We start from the raw sequence: 23,043 nt of genomic DNA on the forward strand, positions 1-23,043 counted from the left end.
CAGCAAGGGTGAGCATGCGCTTCTCGGCAACCTATTATTAGCCTCTAGCATCCACCGTAGCTCGCTATCATCGTTCACCGTTGTGCACCGCCGCAGAAGGAGCTCGTCGGAGCTTCTCCGGCGACCTTTTCGAGGGGGCACCGCCACCAAATGGCTCAGCGCGTCGCCCTGCGTCGAGCCAAACCACGCGCGCGCCCGCGGAAGTAGCCTAGCGCCGGCGCCGACGCCAATTGCTCGCAGGCCACCGAGAACCTTGCCACGCCACCACAGTCAATGCTGCGTGGCAGGTGACGTGGAGAGAGCCCCACCAGTCAGCGTCTGCTAATAGATTTAGCCGGGTAGGTTTAGTATTTTCTTTTCGTTTTATTTCAAAAATTCATTAATACCTGCAAATTCAAATAATTGTGGAAAATTCATAAAAGCTCAGAAAAATACAAATGAGATATCAAAATTCTTATAAAAGAAAAATCTATCCAATAAAAATATAAAATGAAATTTATATTTTTAATAGAATTCATTTATTGAATACTTGTCAATTAAGCCTTTTCTTTTAATTCAAAATACAATTAAAATTCAGAAATTAGGAAAACTTTACAAATTAAATAAAAACCAGTAAAGTAAATAAAGAAAACTTTAAAACTAATTTCCTTTATCTGGAACTTATTAAATCTTTTTAATTGGAATAAAACCCTAAATAACAATTACCTTAATTATTAATTCATTAAAAATAATAAAATGCCAAATCCAACATTATTTTTATTTTTAAAGTTATTAATAACTTCAAGTTTAATAATGAAGTTATTAAGCCAAGAATTATAGGGTAAATAGGAAGACCTAGTTCCATTATAAATAAAGTGATAACCTCATCATTTTATGGGTAATCCTAAAACCCTAATCCAAATTGGAACCCTAGCTCCACTATTTCATGTGAACCCTAAATTGCTTCTAACCTAAACCCTAGGTTAGAACAAGTAATCATGGTACCTTCTTTCAAAGCATAGAACCATAGTAGCAACTAAATACTTGTCTTGGCCACATAAAATGTAGAAGACCTATCACTAATATATGGGTATCACATGTGTTCATCCTCATCAGACCTAACTAATCAAGTAGGGTTAACCAAGTGTAAACCCTAGATCCTATTACCAAAACAATCATCCTTAATTATCCATGCTTAGCATCACACCATGGTGATGAACCCTAATAGTAACCATACCTATTATTTTGCACTACATACCCTGTTCCACTAAACCCTGCTAGTATGAGATAATTATTAAGCATCCTATTTAGGAAACCACCATTCCTATTTTAGTGGATCCAATAATAAACCCTAGATAACCTTAACTCTAATTAAGATACTTCTTATTACTTAAGAAGTATGTTCTTCAAAAGTTATTCTTTTGAAGAAAACAAAGAGTAGCCAGCAACCCTGCTTTATAGGACTTATAAACCCTAGCTAGCTATCACCAACAAGATGAACCCACCATGATAGCAACCCTGTATAATTAATTGCTTAAGTTGCTTATGCTTAAATAAAACCAATCAAGCCTAGTTGCTAATAAATCCAACTATGTTGTGATCCATCTACTACTTACTCCAGAAAACAATTAGAACCATGGTCAACCATAGAACTCCAACCTAATTATCACACTTGTTCTTCATTAAAGAATGTGTTCTTCAAAAGTTATTCTTTTGAAATATATAATAAGTGATCATCAACCATGCACTATAGGACTTAAAATTGACAACTGCTATTTACTTAGTATACAACTACTATTCCTTGATGTGTATGATTGCTACTATGCATTTTACCACTTGCTTATGATTCTAAAACAACACAAACCTGAATAAGAACCTTGTTTGTGAATCACTCTAAAAGTGCAACACACCCTGAACTAATCATTACCACTCACTAATCCTAAATCATCGGGGTTAGGACACGCTTAGAGCGATTGCATCTCATTCTTATGCATTATTGCATCCTTGCCAATCTTTTAAACATCGTCCTTACCGGACGATGATGCTATTTCAGAATTTGGAGTTATTGCGTATCGAAGACCTTGCCTGCATAATCTTGCAGTCAAGAAAGGCAAGTTCATCACTTGCTCATGTCATTTGAGTATCTTTATCAAATTACTTGCAAAGTACTATGATTATCACTATTGCATAAAAACCAAAACCACTATTTTCATAACTATGAATATGACTATGTGGTGGGCAATGGAACCATGGATTGTGTTGATATGGTGGAGGTTCCATTCCAAGGGTTTATATCCATCTAGGATTAAACAACAAATGTCGTCCAGTGATTCTTGTGCCGTAATACCCGTGTTAACCATAAGATCCGGAGTGGGACGGTGTAGTCAAAAGTGTTTCCACCTCTCGTTCATCAACGGATGCACTTTACCGTAGTACACTTGTAATCCAAGGGGGCAAGCGGTGAGGCTGGGGAGTCCTAAGTCCCCACGGCATTGTCCGTAGTACACTTGTCGCCCGCGGGAGCAAGCGGTGAGGCTGGGGAGTCCTAAGTCCCCACGGTATTGCGGTCTATGATGGGTTGCAGCTACCGGCGTAGGAATGTATGGTAGAGCCCTGCATTGACGTTGTGGTCGGGGTCCACCCTGAAATCTACGGGAATAATGGGACCGGCGTGGACCCAGGGTCGGGGCATGCAACAAAGGGTGGGTGTTCGAGGTAGCGGAGGAACATGATTGGCTAGACCTTATACCAGGCCTCACACCAAAGGAAGTGTGGACGGGTAACGTGCTCGGTTGGCAACAAGGTTAAGATCTCTTATGGGTAAAGCAACACACCTCTGCAGAGTGTAAAGAACCGTGACCTGTCACTCCCTGTTCCGGGATATGGAACTGCGAACGCGGCCGGAAAGGAGCTCCATGAAGTTCTAGTAAACCGGTGAAGGCTGACGGACATAGTTCTTCTGAATAAAAGCAACCTTTTGAAGAAATGATTATGAAAACCTGCATTGGTATTAGACTTTCTGGTCTAATGCCGTAGCTAGTGCATTAAACACCTCTTTCCTATAATGAACTTGTTGAGTACGCTCGTACTCATCCCACTCTTAAATCCCCTGCTTAGATATGGAGGCATCGAAGGAGTATCTACCGTGCAACTCCAAGGCCGAGGAGTCAACAACTACTTCATGAGACAAGACCCTGTCAGAGGAGTCAGATACCACATACATCAAGGAGAAAACCTAGTTTAGCCATAGAAGGGAACTAGTTTCCTAAACCTAGCTCCTACTTAGCTAGAATCTATTCTTAGCCTCTTTAGCTAGTTAAATACTCTACAAATAGAGTTCGTGATAGGACTAGACCACGAGTCGTTCTTCTGGAGTTTATTTGCAGTTTTACCTCATTGTAAAGTAGGAGACTGTGATGATCTTATGTAACAGAGTCGATGTTGTAATTCTATAGACATGCCTTGGACCCGCGTATGTTTCTGTTGTACCATTCTGAGCGATATAATACTAGTGGAACGGTGTTTCATTGGTGTTATATCAGACTTGCATACTACACCATGCAGTGGTATGCCGGGTCACCACAAGTCACAAGCATTTGCTTGGACAGAGTATCTACTAGCAATGGAGAGCATGCAAGATCAAAAATAACATATGACAAACATATAATCAATATCAATATTGTATTCCATATTCATCGGATCCCAGCAAACACAACATGTAGCATTACATAAAGATGATCTTGATCATGATGGGCAGCTCACAAGATCTAAACATGAGGCAAATTGGAGAAGACAACCATCTAGTTACTGCTATGGACCCATAGTCCGGGGATGAACTACTCACGCATCACTTCGGAGGCGGGCATGGCGATGTAGAGGCCTCCGGTGATGATCTTCCCCTCCGGCAGGGTGCCGGGAAGAGCTTCAGAACCCTCTCGTGCTAGGGTCTGTGATGGCAGCCGCGACGGAACTTTTCGTGGATGGAGGCTTGGGTTTTTAGATTTTTCCCGCGATCGTGAATAAATAGGCGGAAGGGCGAGGTCGGTGCAGGCCAGGGGGCCCACACCACCTCATGGTGCGGCCAGGCTTGGGCCCGCGCCATGGCATGGTCTGGCCGCCATGTGGCCTTTCTTCGTCTCCCCTCTGGACTTTGTCTTCGTTACGGAAAAATATTGACTTCGGCTTTTGTTTCGTCCAATTTCGAGAATATTTTCTGTATAACTTTTGTGAAATACAAAACAACAAAAACCAGGGAACTGACACTGTGGTATCTTGTTAATAGGTTAGTGCCAAAAATATATAAAAGTGCAACGAAGTATGAGCAAAACATATATAATTTGGTATAAAACAAACATGGGGCATCAAGAATTATAGATACGTTTGCGATGTATCATTGGGAGACAGTTTACTTGGGCAAACAGTCTCCTTGAGCCTACGTACGAGAAGTTGGATCGCGTACTGATGGACTTAGATTGGGAATTTAGGTTCCCTCTAGTCTCAATACGTGTTCTTCCTCGGATTGAAGCTTTGTCAGATCATGCTCCAATTTTATTAACTATTGGGACGCTATTACCGCAACGTAGACGTCCGTTCAAATTTAAACTTGGATGTGTAAATCGGGATGACTTCTCAGACATGGTTAAATTCATATCGGACAAGTCGGTTGCTGGGAACACCCCAATACAAAGGTGGAATAACAAACTACGTTCGATGTGTAGATACCTTGGTAGGTGGGCTAGGCACATGACTGGGCAGCTTAAACAAGGCCTGATCGAAACATAGAAGAAACTCATTCATTCTCTAGTTTAGGAAGAGGGCCTGGTCGAAGGTCAGGAGCAACTCAAATCCTATATTACATCTTATTGTAAAGGCCTGTTTGGCAATCCTTAGGAATCGGATGTACCCATGGATGAATCCAGGACTGATGATATTCCTCAAGTGGCTCCAGAAGAAAATGATATTCTAACTGCCCCTTATTCTCAGGAGGAGATAAAGAATGCGGTTTTTCTAATAGAACACAATAAGACACCAGGATCGTATGGTTTTCCGGCTGAATTTTATCAGACCTTCTAGGATATAGTTAAGGCTGACTTATTGAATCTGTTTGCTGAGCTCCATGAGAGACAGCTGGATCTGTTCTGTATTAATTTCGGTGAAATCCTTCTTTTACCAAAAGTTATCGATGCGGAACAGATTCAGCAATACTGACCGATATGTCTTTTAAATGTTTGTTTCGAAATTTTCACAAAAGTAGCTACTATTAGACTTAATTCAGTGGCAGATGAAGTGGTGCTCCCATCTCAGATGGATTTCATGCAAGGTAGATACATCCTAGATTAAAAATATAGTATAGTTGTCCCTCTCAATATAGAAATATTAATGAAATCATAAATTCGTTTACGAAACACCACTAGAGATGCCCTCGCATTTGCGAGGACCACTGTGCTAGTTCTCTAGAATGGTGGCTCGGGTTTTACGTCGAACATGGTAAGATAGTGGACACTCTACCCTGCCAAGCAATCTAAAATAAATCTATTATTCCTAGGTTTCTTGAGTAGATTTCTTGTTATCCCACTAATAGCATTAGTGACTTACCTGGTCAGTGGTATTTTGGTACTCAAACCGTCATCTATCTAGGAAGTAAGGGGTTTACATCTATCTCTGATACAGAAGGACCAGGCTCCAGGCATACTTGCTTAATGTTCAATTAAACTGCGAAATGAGTGTTATTAGTACATATATGGCCCTCTACCCTCTAGTGCGTTGCATGGAGTGGCTGGAATGATCATGACGTGACGCACTGCCTGTCTACCTAACGCAACTTTCCTGTAACCATAACGTGTATTGTTAGGTGGTTGTTCCCCTATCAACTCGTATCCTTGCTCCACGTACATACGACCCCTCTTATCATCAATCTATCCGTTGTGTGATCGTCTAATAATCGACCAACCTGATGCAAACATACTCTTCTTTTTTCAGATAAAAATATCCATATACATCTAAATCATCCATGAAATTCTCTGCCTTCTTCCATCTACCCGTTGTGTGATCGTCCAATAACCGACAAACAAACATACTCTCCTTTTGCATATAAAAATGCCCATATACATCTAAAAGATTGAGAGGAGTGTATGCCCGTTATGTTGATGTAGACACCGCTTTTAAATAGCCGAGTATGGCAAATAGCGGCAACCATCCAAAACAGCTACAAAGGCTATAGTGGAAATAAGTGACTCCAACTTCTTTAAATTTGCATACACCTACACAAGAAAACATATATAGAATTCTAGATACCTACAAATTTAAATAAATCCGAATCACTTATTTCTAGACGAAGGGAGTAGATGATTCTATTTAGTGCCAACATGCTAAACAACTATAGCAGGCTATGGCCGGCTATTTAAAGCTAGAATTTTTATATTCGGCATTGTTTTGGGGAGTATTCTGCAACAATTAATTCCAAAACTGAAGTAATACATATGCATCAAAACATTTTATTCTCTCGTTACATGGACATAAACAAAAGCTAGCAGCTTTAGACAATTGCTACAAGGAACTGAAATTGTTTGGCGATAAGTTACGAACTGAATGACCAGCCCGCTACGTACATGCATTCTATCACGTGCCGACGGTGCACCCCGCCGGCTGCGTGAATTTCAGTGACGCAACGGCGCCACCGGTGCCGTTGGGGCCTCCCCCAAGCGGCACGCCACCGGGTCCGGCAGCCAGCATGGCGGGACAGCTGACGAAGAGGTGGTAGCTGCCGGAGACCCAGCTCCCGACCTTCCACTTGACGCGGCCGTCGACCTTGACCTGCAGCGCGACGTACCCGGCGGCGATGTCCTGCTTCATGGCGTCGGCGACGTACGCGGCCACGGGAACGGACTCCCCGGACAGCACCGGGGACCAGATGGTGACATCCCGATGTCCCTGGTACATGGGCGGCAGGGAGATCGGCACCGTGACGGGCTCGTCGCGGTAGGTGACGAAGACGTCGAGGCGCCGGTAGAAGATGCCGACGTGGTCATTGGGGTTGCGGGAGGCGAGCGTGACCTGCGCAGTAGCGGAGAGTGAGGGGTCCCCGAGATGGACGGAGCGGAGCTGCAGGTCCTGCAGGAAGAAGGAAGGCTTGGTGGGGCGGAGCGCGAGGTAGACGACGAGCGCGATGAAGGCGACGATGAGGACCAGGGCCAGGAGGCATGCCGCGAAGCCGCCGCAGCAGCGCCGGAGGTGGTGCTCGTGCTTGTGGTGCTTCTCCTTGCTCATAGCTGATTGCTCCGCCTCTGCACTGTGCTCTCTGTGCCTGGTGGTGTGTGTGCGGCTAGCTAGCTAGCTAGATAGTACCACTCTTGTGTATTGAGTGAGTGAGTGAGTGAGCCGCGCTTTCAGGTACAGGAACCAGGGTACGTGTTAATGGCTTTAAGAATCTGTGGAGATCGATGCTAGGTAACGATGACAGTGCACGGCATGTGTAAAAGTATTTTGGGTTGGATCTTTGGTATGGAGAGGAGGCCACGGAAAGCAACATCTCAACCGAAGAAGATTCTTCTGCTAATTCGATTGGCACGTACTCCGTACTCCCATTCGGCTCTCGGGGCATGCGCTTTGAGATTCGTGCCTTTCTTTTATTAGTTGATCATGTGCTCAGAGCCTCGCTCGTGTGATGGATCTCCACTGATTACTCCTGAGCCAGCAGCTTGAGTGTAGCGCATCTGTTGACATTTCCAAAACATCAAATCCATGCGTGCCAGTATTAAACCTAATGATATAATTTGTGTTACATACTAAAAGTAAGATACGGTCGGAAATAGAATGAAATGCTAGGCATTCCTAACAAAATAAAACATCTGGTCATGGATATGGTGAACCATTTCTTTATTAGTAGACTACAACCATTTAATTGTACAAACAAGGTTATCTTTTTTTTTCTAAAGTAGGACGAGACCCATGTACTTTGCATCAAAATGATGCATATATACAGATTTTTACTTTAACAAATGAAGCAAGATGTGGAGGCATCTTTGACATCATTACCAGCTTGAAGGCATCGTGTTGGAGCCAGATAGGGCCGCCGCACAAAAAACAGAATCTCGTCAGAGAGCTAAAGCCGCAACACGGCCTACAGAACCCGTGCCATTGCAACAGAAGCCACACCGTGCCCTCCCTCCACCGCTAGGAGGAGCTCAAGGTGGAGCCGCTCCTCTTGCAACGGCACGGCGCTCGAGTGAGGCTAGCACCGATGGTTGTCACACCGCCAAGCACCCACATGCGTGGGAAAAAACCCACCCCCGCCATCGGCTACATGGGCTTAGCTCTGGCGGCATCCTCTAGGGATGGCGATAGAGGATGAACCAAGAGGGGTTTAACAACTGTGTACATTAGGGTTCCCGTGTCGTCAGAGGAGATGAAGCGGGGGAGGGGCGGTTTTCTTTTCACCCAGCAAAAGTCCCTCTGTTTTTGTTGAGTCGATGAGACATCTAGTGCCGAGCTGAATATTTTTCTTGTTGTAGTCCATAAGTTGTTCGCCTCCATATTCTCATGTTTTAGTTCTTCTTCTTCTTTTTGTTGTGAAGTCACTTGTAATATTGTTTACTCTTAGGAAAATATTTTTATGGGACCACGTTCATAAATTTATCTCCGCGAACCAAATTCAACAATTGACATGTGGTCAGAAGAGAGAAAATTTGTTTTCCCTCCTCTTAATAAAAATGGTTATGTTTTCTGTAGACCAAAAATGTGGCATGTTAATAAAAAGATGGACAACCGCCACTAATTGATAAAAAATGGAAATACAGAAATCTAATGTATAGTTCCGTTTGGCATGGTCCATCGTCTACACACTAGTAGAAAACGTCCTATTGTCCCGGTTCTGGAGGACCTTTAGTCCCGGTTGCTCAACCGATACTACCAAAATGGGACTAAAGCCCTCACCTTTAGTTCCGGTTGGGTTAGCCATCCACGTGGATGCGGTGGAACGCTCGGGCTAGGGGACCTTTAGTCCCGGTTGGTAACACAAATCGGAAAAAAATCCACCATGGTTTAGGGTTCTAGCCCCTGTATTTTGTGTTTTCCATTTTCATTCTATTCTTTTTTCCTTTATACATATTCTACGCTAATACATATGTATTGTACATTTGATGCAGACTACTACATACTGCACACGTTGATGAGTATATATAACATATTTTCTCTTATGATTACACACACACATATATATATATACAATTGGTAGCCACGGAAGCTCGACGATCATACATGTTGATGCATCTATTTTATTACATGGAGATCATTAAATTACAAGCAGCCATATGGGTAATAGTATTCTTCGGCTTCAGATATGACCTCCTTAAACAAAAATTCCGACAATTCCTCTTGAATGTGTCGTAGGCTTGGCTTTGGTAGGACGTTCCCCCACCTGCCTTCGATCTATAAAGAATAAGATCAAATATGAATATATGAGTTGTGTGTATGGAAAATCATCATAAAAAGAATTATGAATATTTTTTACATGCTTGATTTTTTGTAATCCATGCGCCGCTCAATCTCCATGTTGATAAACTCGAAAACATAGTATGCACATAAATTGGTCCCATGTGGCTTCCCCTCGCGCTTTACAAGAAAAGAATTCAATGGAAAAAAATCAACCATGATAATGGTATATATATTGAAAGTAGAATTAAAGCGATGAGAGGAGCTAGCTAGTACTAGCTACTTACCTCAAGCCTTTCATAATGCAACGCCGCTCCCCATTGACTGGTCACCTTTGTGATGAACACTTTCCAACAACTGTCTGGCAAAAGAAAATGAATAAAGAAGTTATTAATTACTTGGTATCAAAAAATAAACGAAAGAGGTTTATATAGTGCGATAATGATTCAAATTACCTGTTGAGCATGTAAATCAGGCTGTTGTACTCCTCGGGGTCTTTATCTAATGGGTCAATGATATAAATTTTTCTAAAGACAACTCTAATGATTAGCATAATATAGTGGAATCTACGCATGCATGCATAACTCATCAATTACACTTAACATCGAGTGAGCAAAATAGAATATGTGTACAAGACAGTAACACTCACTTGAAGTTGAAAGGAAATAATACGTACCCACGGGTATTTTGTTTCACTAAAAAAATAGCAAGTTGGACTTTGTGTCCTTGGGATAACTTTGTATCATAGCCCAACTAACGACATATGGGTCATAGACTGCCTTTCTTCTACATTCGAGAATCTTCCATCTGCATAATGGTGTACAAAAGAATATAGTGAGGATACATGCAATGAATGAGCTGAGCTAGAGACTTAATTACAAAAATAAATCACTTACAAACAATAGGATCTGACAACAGATTTGTCGAGGGTGTCTAGATTGAAGAACTGAAACAAATATGGTGGTGAGCAGAGGAGGGATAAAATGAGTACGAGAAGGATGGCTTCGTAGTGGATGGTGCTGATGAAAATGAGGAGCAGGAAGAAGAGGAATCCAGAGCTAGTGGTGAGCAGAGAAGGGACAAACTAAGTACGAGAAGGATGGCTTCGTAGTGGATGATGCCGATGAAGATGAGGAGCAGCAAGAAGGTGAAGCCAAAGCTGGTTGTGAGCAGAGGAGGGACAAAATGAGTACTAGAAGGGTGGATTCATAGTGGATGATGCCGATCAGAGCTGGTGGTGAGCAGAGGAGGGACAAAATAAGTACGAGAAGGATGGCTTCGTAGTGGATGATGATGATGAAGATGAGGAGTAGGAAGAAGAGGAAGACAGAGCTGGTTGTGAGCAGAGGAGGGACAAAATGAGTACAAGAAGGATGGCTTCATAGTGGATGATGTCGATGAAGATGACAAGCTGGAAGAAGAGGAAGCCAGAGTTGGTGGTGAGCAGAGGAGGGACAAAATGAGTACGAGAACGATGGATTCGTACTGGAAGATAAATGGCGGGAAAAATTGGGCGCAAACATGTCAGTGGAAGGTAAGTGGCGGGAAAATTTTGTTTGCCGCTTAGAATGCGCGCGCGAGGCCAACATTTAGTCCCGGTTGGTGGGTGCAACCGGGACGCGTGGGTGGACACACCGCTCGGTGAGACAAGGCATGTAGCGCACGACGCTTTGTCGAAGGAACCAACCGGTACTAAACGGTATTTTAGCCATCGCTCAGAATGCGTGCGCGAGGCTGATACGTCTCCGACGTATCGATAATTTCTTATGTTCCATGCCACATTATTGATGTTATCTACATGTTTTATGCACACTTTATGTCATATTCGTGCATTTTCTGGAACTAACCTATTAACAAGATGCCGAAGTGCCAGTTGCTGTTTTCTGCTGTTTTTGGTTTCAGAAATCCTAGTAACGAAATATTCTCGGAATTGGACGAAATCAACGCCCAGGGTCCTATTTTGCCACGAAGCTTCCAGAAGTCCGAAGAAGAGACGAAGAGGGGCCACGAGGGGGCCACACCCTAGGGCGGCGCGCCCCCCCCCCCCCCCCCTTGGTCGCACGGCCCTGTGGTGTGGGGCCCTCGTGCCGCCTCTTGACCTGCCCTTCCGCCTACTTAAAGCCTCCGTGACGAAAACCCCAGTACCGAGAGCCACGATACGGAAAACCTTCCAGAGACGCCGCCGCCGCCGATCCCATCTCGGGGGATCCAGGAGATCGCCTCCGGCACCCTGCCGGAGAGGGGAATCATCTCCCGGAGGACTCTACGCCGCCATGGTCGCCTCCGGTGTGATGTGTGAGTAGTCTACCCCTGGACTATGGGTCCATAGCAGTAGCTAGATGGTTGTCTTCTCCCCATTGTGCTATCATTGTCGGATCTTGTGAGCTGCCTAACATGATCAAGATCATCTATCTGTAATTCTATATGTTGCGTTTGTTGGGATCCGATGAATAGAAAATACTTGTTATGTTGATTATCAAAGTTATATCTATGTGTTGTTTATGATCTTGCATGCTCTCCGTTACTAGTAGATGCTCTGGCCAAGTAGATGCTTGTAACTCCAAGAGGGAGTATTTATGCTCGATAGTGGGTTCATGCCTGCATTGACACCGGGACAAGGATGAGAAAGTTCTAAGATTGTGTTGTCTTGTTGCCACTAGGGATAAAACATTGATGCTATGTCTAAGGATGTAGTTGTTGATTACATTACGCACCATACTTAATGCAATTGTCTGTTGCTTTGCAACTTAATAATGGAGGGGTTCGGATGATAACTTTGAAGGTGGACTTTTTAGGCATAGATGCAGTTGGATGGCGGTCTATGTACTTTGTCGTAATGCCCAATTAAATCTCACTATACTCATCATGATATGTATGTGCATGGTCATGCCCTCTTTATTTGTCAATTGCCCAACTGTAATTTGTTCACCCAACATGCTGTTTATCTTATGGGAGAGACACCTCTAGTGAACTGTGGACCCCGGTCCAATTCTCTTTACTGAAATACAATCTACTGCAATACTTGTTCTACTGTTTTCTGCAAACAATCATCTTCCACACAATACGGTTAATCCTTTGTTACAGCAAGCCGGTGAGATTGACAACCTCACTGTTTCGTTGGGGCAAAGTACTTTGGTTGTGTTGTGCAGGTTCCACGTTGGCGCCGGAATCCCTGGTGTTGCGCCGCACTACATCCCGCCGTCATCAACCTTCAACGTGCTTCTTGGCTCCTACTGGTTCGATAACCTTGGTTTCATACTGAGGGAAACTTGCCGCTGTACGCATCACACCTTCCTCTTGGGGTTCCCAACGGACGCGTGTTGAACGCGTATCAAGCAGCTTTTTCTAGCGCCGTTGCCGGGGAGATCAAGACACGCTGCAAGGAGAGTCTCCACTTCTCAATCTCTTTACTTTGTTTTTGTCTTGCTTAGTTTTATTTACTACTTTGTTTGCTGCACTAAATCAAAATACAAAAAAATTAGTTGCTAGTTTTACTTTATTTGCTATCTTGTTTGCTATATCAAAAACACAAAAAAAAAAAATTAGTTACTTGCATTTACTTTATTTAGTTTGCTTTATTTACTGTCTTGCACTCTATATTAAAAATACAAAAAAAATTAGTTACTTTTGTTACCATGTCTAGCTCTGAACCTGTTACTTCTTCGCCTGAAGAATTGGTCTTTACTTTCAAACAAGGGGATGAGGAGAGTTTTAAGGATGCTTGGTCTAGAATTTTTTACTTCTTATCGTAAAACTGAACCTCAAATGACTCTAAGTTTGCTCCTTAGTAATTTTTATTTTGGTCTTATGATTCGCTATAGATATGCTTTGGATACTTTAGTGGGAGGAGATTTCCTTCATTGCAATGGGGATCAAGCTTTTAATGCCATAAAGAAGTTGGTTGTATCACATGATTCAGCTAATAACTTTGATTCAGCCCTCACTAGCATTTATAATAGATTAAACAATCTCGAGATAAGTACATCTCGCTTGAATGATAACTATTGCCATGTTCGTAATCGTCTTGAACAAGTTTTAGTGAACTCTAAACTTTCATTGTGGGATCCTACTGTTAAAATTGTTATTGGTGATCGAACTCTTCATGCCTACTGTGATATTATGTATGAATTTTGCCTTATGCCTGAAAGCATTTATAAATCTTTGAAACTTTGGGGAGTCGATGAAGGAGGAGAAGGAATAACTCTCATTGATAACTCTATTATAATTCCTAAGGGAATAGCCGCAGGTGTGCATACAACCATTCTTGGAAGAACAATATCCATTGATTATCTTGTTGTTGAATGTGTAGGGACAGGAAAAATTACACTCGGAAGATCCCTGCTGAAACTATTGGGAGCAGTCATTGATGTGGGAGAAGGCACTCTGAAATTCACCTCTATACCGGGGGGAAATCATATATTTCCTAAACCAAAGGGAAAGAAAAACAATAAGAAAGGTAAGGGTAAAGCCCAAGGTAAGGTTGACACACCATCTCTTGATAATACTTGATACACACTTTCTGCGCCTAGCTGAAAGGCGTTAAAGAAAAGCGCTTATGGGAGACAACCCATGTTTTTACCTACAGTATTTTGTTTTTATTTTGTGTCTTGGAAGTTGTTTACTACTGTAGCAACCTCTCCTTATCTTAGTTTTGTGTTTTGTTGTGCCAAGTAAAGCCGTTGATAGAAAAGTTCATACTAGATTTGGATTACTGCGCAGAAACAGATTTCTTTGCTGTCACGAATCTTGGCTGTTTTCCCCTGTAGGTAACTCAGAAAATTATGCCAATTTACGTGAGTGATCCTCAGATATGTACGCAACTTTCATTCAATTTGAGCATTTTCATTTGAGCAAGTCTGGTGCCATTTTAAAATTCGTCAATACGAACTGTTCTATTTTGACAGATTTTGCCTTTTATTTCGCATTGCCTCTTTTGCTATGTTGGATGAATTTCTTTGATCCATTAATGTCCAGTAGCTTTATGCAATGTCCAGAAGTGTTAAGAATGATTGTGTCACCTCTGAATATGTTAATTTTTATTGTGCACTAACCCTCTAATGAGTTGTTCTAAGTTTGGTGTGGAGGAAGTTTTCAAGGATCAAGAGAGGAGTATGATGCAACATGATCAAGGAGAGTGAAAGCTCTAAGCTTGGGGATGCCCCGGTGGTTCACCCCTGCATATATCAAGAAGACTCAAGCGTCTAAGCTTGGGGATGCCCAAGGCATCCCCTTCTTCATCGACAACATTATCAGGTTCTTCCCCTGAAACTATATGTTTATTCCATCACATCTTATGTGCTTTTCTTGGAGCATCGGTTTGTTTTTGTTTTTTGATTTGTTTGAATAAAATGGATCCTAGCATTCACTTTATGGGAGAGAGACACGCTCCGCTGTAGCATATGGACAAGTATGTCCTTGGTTTCTACTCATAGTATTCATGGCGAAGTTTCTCCTTCGTTAAATTGTTATATGGTTGGAATTGGAAAATGATACATGTAGTAATTGCTATTAATGTCTTGGGTAATGTGATACTTGGCAATTGTTGTGCTCATGTTTAAGCTCTTGCATCATATGCTTTGCACCCATTAATGAAGAAATACATAGAGCATGCTAAAATTTGGTTTGCATATTTTGTTTCTCTAAGGTCTAGATAATTTCTAGTATTGAGTTTGAACAACAAGGAAGACGGTGTAGAGTCTTATAATGTTTTCAATATGTCTTTTATGTGAGTTTTGCTGCACCGGTTCATCCTTGTGTTTGTTTCAAATAAGCCTTGCTAGCCTAAACCTTGTATCGAGAGGGAATACTTCTCATGCATCCAAAATACTTGAGCCAACCACTATGCCATTTGTGTCCACCATACCTACCTACTACATGGTATTTTCCGCCATTCCAAAGTAAATTGCTTGAGTGCTACCTTTAAAATTCCATCATCACCTTTGCAATATATAGCTCATGGGACAAATAGCTTAAAAACTATTGTGGTATAGAATATGTAATTATGCACTTTATCTCTTATTAAGTTGCTTGTTGTGCGATAACCATGTTCACTGGGGACGCCATCAACTACTCTTTGTTGAATTTCATGTGAGTTGCTATGCATGTCCGTCTTGTCTGAAGTAAGAGCGATCTACCACCTTATGGTTAAGCATGCATATTGTTAGAGAAGAACATTGGGCCGCTAACTAAAGCCATGATCCATGGTGGAAGTTTCAGTTTTGGACATATATCCTCAATCTCAAATGAGAAAATTATTAATTGTTGTTACATGCTTATGCATAAAAGAGGAGTCCATTATCTGTTGTCTATGTTGTCCCGGTATGGATGTCTAAGTTGAAGAATAATCAATAGCGAGAAATCCAATGCGAGCTTTCTCCTTAGACCTTTGTACAGGCGGCATAGAGGTACCCCTTTGTGACACTTGGTTAAAACATGTGCATTGTGATGATCCGGTAGTCCAAGCTAATTAGGACAAGGTGCGGGCACTATTAGTACACTATGCATGAGGCTTGCAACTTGTAAGATATAATTTACATGATGCATATGCTTTATTACTACCGTTGACAAAATTGTTTCATGTTTTCAAAATCAAAGCTCTAGCACAAATATAGCAATCGATGCTTTTCCTCTATGAGGACAATTCTTTTACTTTCAATGTTGAGTCAGTTCACCTATTTCTCTCCACCTCAAGAAGCAAACACTTGTGTGAACTGTGCATTGATTCCTACATACTTGCATATTGCACTTATTATATTACTCTATGTTGACAATATCCATGAGATATGCATGTTACAAGTTGAAAGCAACCGCTGAAACTTAATCTTCCATTGTGTTGCTTCAATGCCTCTACTTTGAATTGTTGCTTTATGAGTTAACTCTTATGCAAGACTTATTGATGCTTGTCTTGAAGTGCTATTCATGAAAAGTCTTTGCTTTATGATTCACTTGTTTACTCATGTCATATACATTGTTTTGATCGCTGCATTCACTACATATGCTTTACAAATAGTATGATCAAGGTTATCATGGCATGTCACTCCAGAAATTATCTGTGTTATCGTTTTACCTGCTCGGGACGAGCAGAACTAAGCTTGGGGATGCTGATACGTCTCCGACGTATCGATAATTTCTTATGTTCCATGCCACATTATTGATGTTATCTACATGTTTTATGCACACTTTATGTCATATTCGTGCATTTTCTGGAACTAACCTATTAACAAGATGCCGAAGTGCCCGATTCTTTGTTTTTCGCTGTTTTTGGTTTCAGAAATCCTAGTAACGAAATATTCTCGGAATTGGACGAAATCAACGCCCAGGGTCCTATTTTGCCACGAAGCTTCCAGAAGTCCGAAGAAGAGACGAAGAGGGGCCACGAGGGGGCCACACCCTAGGGCGGCGCGGCCCCCCCCTTGGCCGCGCGGCCCTGTGGTGTGGGGCCCTCGTGCCGCCTCTTGACCTGCCCTTCCGCCTACTTAAAGCCTCCGTGATGAAAACCCCAGTACCGAGAGCCACGATACGGAAAACCTTCCAGAGACGCCGCCGCCGCCGATCCCATCTCGGGGGATCCAGGAGATCGCCTCCGGCACCCTGCCGGAGAGGGGAATCATCTCCCGGAGGACTCTACGCCGCCATGGTCGCCTCCGGTGTGATGTGTGAGTAGTCTACCCCTGGACTATGGGTCCATAGCAGTAGCTAGATGGTTGTCTTCTCCCCATTGTGCTATCATTGTCGGATCTTGTGAGCTGCCTAACATGATCAAGATCATCTATCTGTAATTCTATATGTTGCGTTTGTTGGGATCCGATGAATAGAGAATACTTGTTATGTTGATTATCAAAGTTATATCTATGTGTTGTTTATGATCTTGCATGCTCTCCGTTACTAGTAGATGCTCTGGCCAAGTAGATGCTTGTAACTCCAAGAGGGAGTATTTATGCTCGATAGTGGGTTCATGCTGCATTGACGCCGGGACAGTGAGAAAGTTCTAAGGTTGTGTTGTGCTGTTGCCACTAGGGATAAAACATTGATGCTATGTCTAAGGATGTAGTTGTTGATTACATTACGCACCATACTTAATGCAATTGTCTGTTGCTTTGCAACTTAATACTGGAGGGGGTTCGGATGATAACCTGAAGGTGGACTTTTTAGGCATAGATGCAGTTGGATGGCGGTCTATGTACTTTGTCGTAATGCCCAATTAAATCTCACTATACTCATCATGATATGTATGTGCATGGTCATGCCCTCTTTATTTGTCAATTGCCCAACTGTAATTTGTTCACCCAACATGCTGTTTATCTTATGGGAGAGACACCTCTAGTGAACTGTGGACCCCGGTCCAATTCTCTTTACTGAAATACAATCTACTGCAATACTTGTTCTACTGTTTTCTGCAAACAATCATCTTCCACACAATACGGTTAATCCTTTGTTACAGCAAGCCGGTGAGATTGACAACCTCACTGTTTCGTTGGGGCAAAGTACTTTGGTTGTGTTGTGCAGGTTCCACGTTGGCGCCGGAATCCCTGGTGTTGCGCCGCACTACATCCCGCCGCCATCAACCTTCAACGTGCTTCTTGGCTCCTACTGGTTCGATAACCTTGGTTTCATACTGAGGGAAACTTGCCGCTGTACGCATCACACCTTCCTCTTGGGGTTCCCAACGGACGCGTGTTGAACGCGTATCAGAGGCCAACCTTCAGTCTCGGTTGGTGGGTGCAACCGGGACTAAAGGTGGTTTTTTTGTTCCATCTAACAAAACTGTCGGTGGGATAAGGACGTGTGGGTGGACGCACTGCTCAGCGAGATAAGGCATGTATCGCACGATGTTGTGTCGGAGGAACCAACCGGGACCAAAGGGTATTTCGATCGTCGCACAGAATGCGCGCGCGAGGCCAACCTTTAGTCCCGGTTGGTGGGTGGAACCGGGACTAAAGGTGTTTTTTGTGCCACCTAACAAAACTGCCAGTGGGATAAGGACGCGTGGATGGACGCACTGCTTAGCGAGATAAGACATGTAGCGCACGACGTCCTATCAGAGGAACAAGAAGAAGGAGGAAGCGGCGCCGGGCCTATAAAAGGAGCGTCGCTAATCGCAAGCAGGTCAACAAGCCAACTAAAAGGTAGGAAGATTCGTCCCCATGTCCAGAGGAAAGGGTTGGGAAATCTCCAGTGGCAGAGCTTCTGGAAGATGTCGTTGGTGTGCACGCCATACGACATCTTCGAGGAGCTCGCCCTAGGAAAATATCCCCGCAAGCCCGTGAACGCCTCCATCTCCATTGTTGGTCAATTCGTATCAGCAGCCTCTTCCCTCCCCTGCAAACTCCTTCTATGGTAGGTCACAGCCTCTATTTAACTAGAAAAAACAAGCCAACCAAGAAAGTAGGGAGCTTCGTCCCCATAGCCGGAGGAAAGTGTTGGGAAATTTCCCGTGGCAGAGCTTCTCGGAGATGTTGTTGGTGCGCACACCCTACGACATCTTCGAGGAGCTCGCCCCGGGAAAATTTCCCGCAAGCCCGTGAAAGCCTCCATCCCCATTGTTGGTCTATTCTACTAGTGGAGCTAGAGGGGGCCATGGCCGGGGTAGCAAAAAAGTAACACGTCTATGCTAGTCGTGCACGTGTTCATGGCCGAGGGAGATAGCTAGGGTGAGAGGGGCACCGGCTCGATTGCTCCCAGTTCATAGAGAAATTAATGGACATTGACATAACACAGGAGGTGTTGTCATGTAAGTCAAGTCGTCAACACTTGAAAGACTCGAGAGAGGCTGCCCTCTCGGATCGGATTGTTTCGGTAGAAAGTGAGTGACACCTGGAAATCAGAGCGTGGGCTTGGTGTTTGTGGCAATTGCATGCAGTCGATCCACTGTGAAGCCAGAGCGGCAGAGCTGGTAGTGAGCAGAGAAGGGACAAAATGAGTACGAGAAGGATGGTTTCACTGTGGATGATATGGATGAAGATGAGGAGGAGGAAAAAAAGGAATGGCAAAATGGTTAATGGTTTGAATAGTAACATTAATTATTTTACAAAATTGAAAATGGTTTTGGATTGCTTCTCCAAATTCAAACATTTTTCATGTTCAAAGTTTTATCACATTCGAAAGTATGCAATAATTATTTAAAAACTTATCAAATATTCAAAATTATAACAGATTTTAAAAAAGAATTTAGTTTTGGCGCAAATAAAATGTCTTTAGTCTCGGTTGGGGACACCAACTGGGACTAAAGGTGCTCGCGACATGCCGCATCCCGCCGCAACTCCTTTAGTTTCATTTGGTCTCTCCAACCGGGACTAAAGATCCCGATTGAACCGGGACTAGAGGTGGCCGTACACCCGTGCACGTCCTAACCCTTAGAACTGGGACTATTGCTACCATTAGTCCCGATTTCAATCACGGCTAGGACAAATGCTTCTTACAACTCCAAATGAAAGACCCGTTTTCTACTAGTGACATGTCCCGTTGACAACGATTTCACATTATTTAAGGAGTCGTAAGGAAGTGTTCACCACACATTAAGCAAAATATGTCTGCTTCGCACAAATATTGTACTTCTTTTTTAAAAAAAAAGGGGGGGTATCCCTTCCATCTATATGGCATTTTTATTAGCTTTTTAGAGTATACTAATCTGTTGCAATTTATGGATCACACAAGTTAAAACGTGTATCAACCATCTAAAAGAAGAGAAAACATGAATGGTCTTTGCATCAACATGTTAACATATATATATGATCAAAACGTCAATTGAAGAGGTAGATGAACTTTCTTGAAGGAAACTTTCGGTGCATAAGAACCGTGTGTTATTTATGTTTTTAAAAAGAGTTTGAGAACCGGCATGTGCATTAAAATAATGCGCATAAAATTTTGTTATTATATTATTCAACGTAGTTTCAAAACACGAATACAAAACATTAAGAAAAAGTCACCATCTTGACGATAGCTGTCGCTACATCTAGGTGCATCATATAAAACAGGAAGCCGCCCGTTGATAAGCAAGAGCACAACCAAACCAATTCAGCAAACCCAGCGCCCACCGCATAGGCACGCTTCAGAAGTCGCCGCCGAACGCGCATCATATTAGCTACTAGTACCAGTATTTGCCAAAATAAACTGTGTCAGGTACTAAGTTAGGGGCCGTTGCTGCGCAGGCGCTGTCCCTCCCGGGCACGGCGTTGTCGTCGTCTAGGTCCAGCGCGAGGCTACTGCATGCGTAGTGGTCTGGAGAGGAGGTTGTTGGCGCGTAACGACCACGCACCAGTGTATCCACCGACAGGTTGTTGCAGCGTCCACTCCGGCGCGCGCAAAACGCCGTCGAAGCGGATGGCCGCGAAGGCACGCAGTACAACCAAGGCGCGTCATCATCTCCAATTATGCACATCTCCAATTATGTGCGTGTCTGCACCGCGCGGGTGTGCCCTGCCGCACGCCAGCCACAATTCCTGAATCTCTCCGCGCGCGCGTGCATATTGTTTACCACTGAAATCTGGGTTTAGGTGAACCTTTGTGCATATATAACCTTTCTAGCTGAGGGTAGGAGGCATCGGAACTCATGGATGTGCATTATGCCGCACCTACCATTGAACCTTTTTCCCTCTTTAGCTTCGTTTGGTGCAGAGAGATCAGGCGGCATGGAAAGGAAGCCAGGTTGTGGATGCGATAAAGTTCGGAATTATTTCTTTTCATGTTCTCTAGGTTTTTGTTAATAAGAGCAACCCAAGTCTTCCCCCGAGACAGCAAGATAAGAACAACCAAAAGTCAGCTGCTACTTCGTTTAATTCCCTGCCTTGCCTTGTACCTGTTTTGGTTGAGGTCTAGCTGATCCACTTTGTATAATCACGTCCGGTTATGAAGGTTCTTGTACTATTATGGCATATATAATGGTAGGAAAAGCATTCCTTTTTTGTAGCCCTCCTCTTAATTTAAACAAGACAATAGATGTAAGTTGTACATATAGTGTATTATTTGTTTATTGCAGGGCCGTCTCCAAGAATTTAGGGCCCCTTTGCAAAACGTAAAACGGGGCCCTAGACTTCAAAAATTTCACATAAGCATAGTAGTAGCTAAAACACTCTGTCACTTTATTATATAACTGCAATATGCATTATTGTGTACAATATGAGGCCATATCAAACATTAATACTTTTAAAAGATGCCACTGGAGAACAAAATCGACCTTATCTTCTACTACTAAATAGTATCGTCCGTCCGGTATTTCTTAAAATAAAATCTTCAACTATATCTTCATAATTAATCATCTGTAGAATAATATTCCCCATTATTTTATTACTCCGTACTACGCTTTGAAGCACCAGATTCATTCCCCATCATTCTTCCCGTTTATAAACGAAAATACTAGATGGATTTAACTTCACAATTGTCAAGATAAGTTAACAACCAGAAGCCTTGATCGGCTTTGACTTTGAGGTCGGGAATTGGAGGCTTGGAGTGTCTATCAATTTGGTCTAGAACGGTGAAGAACTGAAGGCGTGCATGGCGATTTCAACAGGGCATTGAGTGATGGAATTGATTTTGACCTATTCACGGAGGTCTGTACACGGTTGGAGGCTACGGCGAGGGATATTTTTTTCCTACATGGGTGGTAGCATAGTCTACGGATAGATGTTCCACCTACATCTTAGACGTTATATGATTTATCGTTCCGATATGTATCTCGCCTAGTTTTTATTATTTATCCTTTTGGACTCGAGACAACAAAACGGCTTTGTGCATCCTGGTTATGCAGAGGCTGGATGTAATTGCTTCTAAAAGTAATTAAGCATCCTTTATCGAAAAAAACTTTTTGAAAGTCCAGATTGTGAAAGCTTCGTGTTTATATTGTAAAGGGTTTGACTAATTCTCGATGACCTTGTCGAGTTGCAGTTGCAACTCATGTTGCGACTCACCATTAGCACGAAGCATGAAGTAAGTCTAATGGTCTAGAGATATACTTTTTTAGTCGCAACCTTAAATTCAATTGCAAGCCCAACATGCAACTGAAAAAATCTTAGTTGCGACCTTATTTGTAACTCATGTGCACGAATCACGATGAAAATTTGATGGTGTAGGATTCGACCGAGAACTAAGTTAAGAACTAGCAAAACAGTGATCTCGTTTTTTGGTGCACATGGGCACCAGTGACCTCGTTTTTTTAAAAAATAAAAATTAATAGTATTGAGTTGTAAAAAATTCTGGAAAAAATCCATACATAGTCAATGATGTATCCCACAAACGGGCAAAAAATCAATTTCAAATACTTAATATTTTGAGCTACACAAAAATGACAAAATTGTAGATCTGAGTTGTCATTTTCAAATCTCCAAAACATATCAGAATTTGTCATTTTTGTCCAGGTCAAAATAAAAAGAATTTCGGATTGGGATTTTCCATGATTGTGGGATGTATCATTGGTAATCTACAGAATTATTTTCATGATTTTTTATAACTTGTAAAAATATTTTTCAATTTTTTTTAACTGAGCGAGAGCACTGGAGCTCATGTGCTAAAAGCACTTTTCGCATAACAGTATAGTAAAATCTTGTGCTTAAATCTTTAAGCTTAGCCCTCGATACCGCCCAGGTCATGAGCTAGAATCCTGATTTTAAAAAACAAGGTACACTGAAAACTCCCATGTTCAAA

General features: G+C 42.6%; 1 protein-coding gene across 1 annotated transcript; it reads right to left on the minus strand.

The window, feature by feature from the left end:
• Window positions 1-6,459: 6,459 nt before the first annotated feature.
• On the minus strand, window positions 6,460-7,419 carry LOC127334587 (NDR1/HIN1-like protein 1). The gene has a single exon (XM_051361079.2). The coding sequence runs from the start codon at window positions 7,243-7,245 to the stop codon at window positions 6,598-6,600; it is 648 nt and encodes a 215-aa protein (XP_051217039.1). The 5' UTR covers window positions 7,246-7,419; the 3' UTR covers window positions 6,460-6,597.
• Window positions 7,420-23,043: the final 15,624 nt, after the last annotated feature.

This window comes from Lolium perenne, chromosome 6 (assembly GCF_019359855.2).
Source record: "Lolium perenne isolate Kyuss_39 chromosome 6, Kyuss_2.0, whole genome shotgun sequence".
Lineage (NCBI taxonomy): Eukaryota > Viridiplantae > Streptophyta > Magnoliopsida > Poales > Poaceae > Lolium > Lolium perenne.

Coding starts and splice junctions, on each gene's coding strand:
- LOC127334587 (XM_051361079.2), bottom strand. CDS start 7,245: ATGAGCAAGGAGAAGCACCACAAGCACGAGCACCACCTCCGGCGCTGC.